At 41.9% G+C, this 7109-nt stretch overlaps 1 protein-coding gene across 1 annotated transcript in view; it reads right to left on the bottom strand.

Annotated features, from left to right (window-relative positions):
• Positions 1 to 1288: 1288 nt before the first annotated feature.
• The window catches only part of ADPRHL1 (ADP-ribosylhydrolase like 1), a 30833-nt gene continuing 25012 nt past the window's right edge, over positions 1289 to 7109 (bottom strand). Inside the window, exons 6-7 of the mRNA XM_006272472.3 lie at positions 4903 to 5035; positions 1289 to 2219 (exon numbers count right to left, since the gene is read on the bottom strand). Of these exons, the coding sequence (XP_006272534.1) occupies positions 2062 to 2219; positions 4903 to 5035 (291 nt within the window). The 3' untranslated portion in view covers positions 1289 to 2061. The remainder of the gene's footprint in view (positions 2220 to 4902; positions 5036 to 7109) is intronic.

The following is a 7109-nucleotide window of genomic DNA, read 5'->3' as shown; positions in this document are numbered from 1 at the left end:
GGCTACAAACAGAAATATCCTGCTTTGTTTAACACATGCTTCCCAAAATGAAAAAGCAAGCACCCAGCAATGATGCAAAGAAAGAACATGCTAAAACAGAGCTACTTAAAAGCTACTCATTGTAAGAACAATTTTTTAATACAGAGATGTCATGCAGACCATCTCTCCTATAATGCAGTGACATGGAAAACCTACTCCCCCTTTCTATCACATAATATCCCTATGGACAGTACAGCAATTGCTTACATGAAAAAGTAATGGGAAAGTACTTATGTATTTTTAGCTTTATTTTTAACGTAATCAGCAACTGGAGAAGGAGAAACCAACAGCATATAACCTGTCAGCATTCTGTGGACCATTAGTAAGTTCCCTGCGAAGCAGTTTGAACTTCTGTGCTTAAACATGGAGTTAAACATACTGGGCCAAGCTCTGTTGTCAGTGGCCGTGTTTAAATGCATGTGGTTACTGTGCATTTATTCAGTACTTGTATAAATGCATGGTAACTGGAGTTACTGTGTAGTAGCACCCGCAAATGCCTATTAGGGATGTTACTACACACTAGCCTAATAACACTGTGCAGTAGTGTATTAGCACTGTTTGTGCTGTGACATGCTACCAAGTACTAAATAAATGCACAGTAACTGGAGTTACTGTGCCATAGTACCCCAAAATGCCTATTAGGGATGCTACTGTGCACTAGCCTAATAATACTGTGCAGTAGTGTACTAGCACTGTTTGTACTGTGACATGCTAACACACAGTATTATTATTCGGCTACTGCGCAGTTAAGCGTCTTGTGCAGACGCTCTGTTACTCCAAAATTAACACAAGTATAATTCCATTATTAGGAGTTACTCAAAATATATGCCAGTGTAGTTGAGTCAGTCTTATCTCCACATGTTCTGCTGTTAATTTTTTTAAAATCAGATAATTTTTAACTAGGTTATATAGTGAGGTTTTTAAAATCCAGGGAAAGCAACCATAGGTAGTGTATACACTCTCTGCTATAGCTGCTACTCTTAGTCAGGTTGACATTTAAAGACTGTCCTGTCTATTAATAAAGTGGTAGCCAAATTGACCATTTTCTCCTCCAGTTGATCTTTGTATAGTGATTTAAGAAAAACAGAGGTATCAGTTTTCTTTTCCTATCTCTCTGTATTTCTCAGTTGTGTGTGAAACAGGTCATCTATCAGGCTATGATATATTGCAACAGTTTGAAGACCTCAGCCAAAAATTCTGATACTGATACAGTAACATATGAGTACAATCTAAAAATAAAGAACGATGCTTATGAAGAGCATAAGATTAATTTATTTACAAATATTTCAGCCAGTTGTATTTTTTTAGGGTTTTTTCCCCCTGAAGAATCTAGAGTTAAAACAGATAATTCAGAAAGGTTAAACACAATGACATTTTGTTGTACCTTGGATGTATTCCTAGTCTTAGTTTTTCCTTTTTGGAAGCTTCTAACATAATAATACATTGCAGCATATTGCTGACAAAGGGTTAACAGTTCATAAAAAGATAATCTGAGAGACATTAGATTTACAAGTATCAGAGACTGTTAGACTGGAGGATGAGGAGGGATGGTGGGAGAAGGGGGAAGAGAGTGGTAACAAGAATGATCAAATATTTAAAAGTATACAGGGAACATCCCCTGTAAAGGGCAAGACAATTAGTTTTGGCAGACAAGTATTAGTTTTTGAAAATTAATTACATGTGTAATTACTAGTCATAGCATTTAGAAAGTGACTTGATAGCAAGTTAGACTGAATTTGATAAAAGGACGTTTTCTTTCTTTATTTTTTTTTCCATTTAACATAAGCTTTACTGATCTGGACTGTATTTTACTAGTTTGATACTTAAAAATCCCCAGAACACATGACAAACTGAACATTTACAAGTTCAATTACTCTTGAACTACTCAGCTCACTGCACTGGTGCACATTCTACAGAGCCTTTAAAAGTAAGCCTCAGCCTATCACAGTGTTATTAAAATTAGTTACTTATCTACAGTATTTGATATAGTCTTTAAAGAAAGAGAAAATGGCAGAAACTGCTTTACTTTTCCTCTGTGGATAGTCGGTAAAGAGTCTCTCCCAAGTATTCTAGCCTCTCCCTTTGCTCAAGATCCTGGTACAAGCCTTTAGGAACCTTGCTCAGGCCATAAAGTAATCCGTACAAGCAGCCAGCAATGGATCCAGTGGCCGCACTCTCACCTGTAAAATTAAACACAGTAGTGCATCACCCTGTTACAGCCATTTATAATTGCACAGTATTAAACTGCACTATTCAGGGAGGGAAGCAGCAGATCAAGGAACCTGGCAGAGGCAGCCCAGCCCCCCCAGTTTTGGCTGTGCAGTTGGGGCACAGTGAACTCTGATCTCACTGCTTGGTTTCACAGAGTCCTGCCAGAGCTCTGAGTTCACCGGCTGATCAGAGTGGGTGTCTGACAGAGGCTGCTTTTGCATGGCTCTGGAGTCCAGGGGAGAGAGCACTGCTGTTGCTTACCCTATCATTTCCCACTGAATTCGGCAGTAGAGGAAAAGAGAGGGATGAGCAGTGGCTCAAGCCAGACCTTGCACCAAGAGCTCACATGCAACACAGCTGAAGGGAAGTGTAACTGCACCCGCTCTGGGGGGAAGCATTAAGTCATTATTCCACTGGCAGGTTTTGTGGCGTCTCAATGAGACTCTTGGAGTGGGAGCTTTAGGAGGTTCATCAGTCTTAACTGGAATCCCTGCTCTTCTCCCCTGCCACCAGTGCATAATATATTGCACCTGAAAAGGAAGAGAGCTGCCCTGCATCAGCAGACTATGCTCTTCCCGGTGGCTAATGTGTCTCTGGTCTCTCACTAGAGGCAATTAGCTTTAGCACAACACTACCTGAACATAGGTGGCTACACCATTTTCCTTTTGTGGGATAGCTTACACAGTGAAGCCAGTGGAGATGTTTCTGTGCCTTGTGCTGTGTAGACATGCTTGCAGAGCCACAAAGTGAAGGTAAACCCTGAGTTTCATGTGTCCCAGCACACAAATTGGTCCCACTATTCCATTCAAAGGAGACTTGGTAGGGGAGATTCCTTGCCCTGCTCTGTGCTAAGAAGAGTACAGAGAGAGGGAAGCTCCCCTTGCTCTTCCAGGGAGGGATTCCCCTTGAGCAGGCACCAATCAAGCAGAACTTGTTCTTATGCTCCTGGCACAGGAAGCATGCAAAAAAACAAAAACAAAACACCCCCCCCCCAAAGTACAAAACAAAAGACAACCTAGCGCTTGCATTTCCTCTGTTGCCTGTGCAGCAGCAGTGAACAACCATGCTGACATTGCGGATTGTGTTGATTTGCAAACAAGGAAATGGGTGTGCCATTAGCCTCAGAGTGGCGGGGGGGGGAATTGATTTGCTAAATGGATAAGAGGCTAAAACTTATTTCAGCAAGCGACCATGCTTTCCTACTGCTAAGATGGCAGCCCATAGATTTGAAGGGTTTCTTAGCAGGGCATCAAGCTAATGCCCCCTACATTACAAACAAGCCTGTTAAATTTTTTTTAAATGGTTTTGAAAGGTAAAGAGCAATGTCTTTTGAATTACAAAATAGCAATGTAATTAAATTAAAGCAATATATTTGGTAATGTTTGGAAAGATAAATGTGCAACCATACAGAAAAATTCCTCACACACCCATGTGAGTGGCACAGCTGATTGAGTTTAATTGCCACTGGGAAGGAAGTAGCAGGGTCACCACAACACAATAAGCACTGACTTATTGCTCTTTTCCTTTAAGGAAGACAAAACTTATGCTCAGAAACATCTCCCTTAATTTAAATAGCCCTTGACGTGCAACATCATCATTGTTACCTCATTACTAGATAGGAAGAGCAACTCCAGAAACATCTGTTATGATGCAAAATCTTTGGGATGCGGAACATATCTTACTCTAACACATTAGGGAATGGTTAGCAATTTAAAACAAGTAATTGCAATAATACACGCACTCAGACATTGCAACTATCTAGGACAGCTTGGGGTCAGATCTTGTTATCTCTCACCAGCTAACCAGGCTTGAGCTACATTGGCACCACAAGCCCAGTATCCATTGGATGTCTCAGTGGAGCTGGTGGTTCAGAAGGTGGCCCCCCTTTCCTTTGAGCCAATACTGACCTAAAAGCTGCGCACAGAACTAGGGAGCAAAGTGCTGTTGGAGGAGCTCTCTTTTGCAAACCAGACACATGAACCATTCGAGCACCTTAAAGAGCAGGTGACATTTTTCACAAGACTAGGGATACCAAACCTACATCCTAGCTGGGTGTGCTGGCCAGGGCCGGGACCCTCCCATGCCCAAGGGTGGGAGCAAAGCGTGTGGGCTGAGTAGGGTACAGTTAATTGGTGGGTACAAAGAACCGGATAAAACTGCCTGGCAGGCTGGATGCAGCCTACGGGCCGTATTTTACCCACCCCTGTCCTAACTAATTCCCAACTCGGGTAAATTCAGCTTACCTGAATCCTCCCTGCTGTTTTTACTGGACACAGTAAACTTTGTCTTTCCCTGCCCAGACCCTTTGTGTGGTTGAATAGTTGCTACCCTAGAGATGGATGAAGCATATCTTGTACCAAGACATCCTTGATGTATGTCAAAGGTAGGCTGTGAAGCTTAATGTTTGCACAGCACTTTCAGAGCCTTGAATGACAGGTGCTATTACAATAGGAATAATAACGATGTAAACCTGCTATAGTAGTAATAATACACAACCGTAGGTTTTGTTTACTCAGCAGATTTCCTGCTAAGGTTTTTCCTCCAACAAGACAAATATTTCTTGTTTAAACTTCACATTTCTTGCAGCAATGATAATTTTGCCCTTTAAACCCTGAGGGATTCAAATATGTGATGTTATAAAGGAACACTCACCGCCGTGGAACATGGCACGGTTGCAAAGTTCTGTCCAGTCACCACCACATCCTAAAATAGCATCATATGCAATCATGGGAGCATCATGCCCTCTTCTTCCACCACGGCCTTCTGAACTCCACCTCCTGTAAGTCTGAAGGAATAACTACAGTGTCAGTTGTTTGAGTTCTAAGCAGCTGTTCAGTAGTTCTTCTGCTGTGAAACACAGGCCAATGGCATAACTAGGGGTGGGTGAGAGGGGCACCAAGCCCCAGGTGCTGACTTAGGAGGAGGGGTGTCAAAATTGCCCCCCAGAGTTGCTCTTGCAGCAGCAGCCAGGGCATAAACATCAAACCACTGCTGCTTTAAGAACAAGAGCTGGAGCAGGCAGAACATGCTGCAGCAACCATCAGGGACTGTTTTGGGCAAAACTTCAGTTCTCCCCCTGCATGCCACCTTCAGCTCTCAGCACTGTGCTCCTCCCACCCCGCTCCCATTCTCCTGCAGGGTTTGCCCAGGGCAAAAACCCTACTCGTTACAACACTGACGCAGGCCCCTAGAAGATGGATCCAATCCCACCTTTCAGAGGAAGTTCCTACCTTGTAATGTTATTTGACATATTGGAGGGGTCCCTCTTACCTTCCCACATACAAAATACAACTGCAACATGAAGTTTTGCATATATTATTTTTCACAGCCCTATATAACTGCCAAACTCTCTGTTCCTCCATGGGATGGTTGCTTTCAGATGCAACACTTCCCCAAGTGATGGACAAAGCCATCTGTGCCAACAGCAGTGATTTGCCACACTTTCGGACAGGAAGAAACAGAAAGCACTTGCAAATACTTTGCAGGCTAAATTCTTGACCCAATTTGACTGACAGATTTCAAGAAGAGGATCACATTAGAGTCTAATTTTATATCTTGAAAGTTCATACTGTCTTGGAAATTGGAAGTAGAAGAAGAACTTAGGAGGTTGTCTTGCCCTTTTCTTTGCCACTGAGAAATTGTTCTTTCTTTACCCAGTCACATATTCTCAGTTTAATCCAATCCAGTTTTAAATGGGGCTTTCCCCACTTCATCAATACATTTTTTTTTAAATGTGTCAGATTTTGAACATTTTAAGTTTTTTTTCTGACCCTTCTCTGCCCCTGCTCCTACAAACATTGGTCAGCACAAGAATGAAAATGATATCTGAGTGCAAAAGCAGATTTCCTTTTCAGCAACAAAAAGACCTGGGACTCTCAAAATAGACTATGCAGGACTCAAGTTTTGCCTGTCCATAATTCCCAAGTATAACAAAATCCACCTGCTCCTCTTGTACAGTATAATAAGCATTTGACTTACCAGATAGCCTGCAAGCCTGTATTTTCCCTTAGATTACAGGATGGTAACTTGAATTTTTCCAGAGCTAAATTTGACCGTTAGGTTCTGTGGCACACAGAAAACCTCCTCTTGCTTTCCAGTCTATTCACTTTCATTTCAGCTTCATAAATTTATATTCTATACCCCTCCCCTCCACACAAACTTCTATGCTAGAGATGACAGTATCTGAGGCAGGAATGCAGTTTCACTTCTTCTTTGTTTATATGTTTGTAAACAATAAGCAGCATCCATCCGCTGATATGATCCTATTACACCAGAATGTAAGGCTTCAGTTCAGTTCTGCAGATCTTTAAGGCTTTAGCTGATTTCTGTGGAATAGTACTAACTCACATGTATAGTCCCACTGCAAGCAAGAGGACTATTCACAGAAGTGCTATGCTGGGTATGAGTTGCAGACATCTCAAGTGTCACTCATTTGAGTTTTGAAGGTACCTAAATGCTCTACACAAATTTAGTGGCTCTTCACTTTGAGTGTTGAAAATTATTAGATTGGGAACAGATAATTATGAAATCGAAGCAATAGAAAATAATTCACGCTACAGGGATGCATCTCACAGCATCCTAAGTTCCTTGCATGAATAATTTTTTGCTCCCCCACATTTTGAATCTTCATCATGTAATGTGTCCAACCCTGGAATCTTGACAACCTGAGAGGAGTGCTCCAAGAGCCAAGCCATGGAGCAAGAGGTAACTGCAGCTTCTTTCCATTTGTACAGTTTATGTAATGCTCTTTTTTAACATCCAAACTTAAAACGTACTGTAAAGTAACTTGTCTTATATCTACCCACTGCCTATTTTCTATGCCCTCAGAGGCCATATCCAGAGGAGCATGGCTGTGTGGT

This window comes from Alligator mississippiensis, chromosome 1 (assembly GCF_030867095.1).
Source record: "Alligator mississippiensis isolate rAllMis1 chromosome 1, rAllMis1, whole genome shotgun sequence".
NCBI lineage: Eukaryota > Metazoa > Chordata > Crocodylia > Alligatoridae > Alligator > Alligator mississippiensis.
This window is presented reverse-complemented; position numbering and strand designations above follow the sequence as displayed.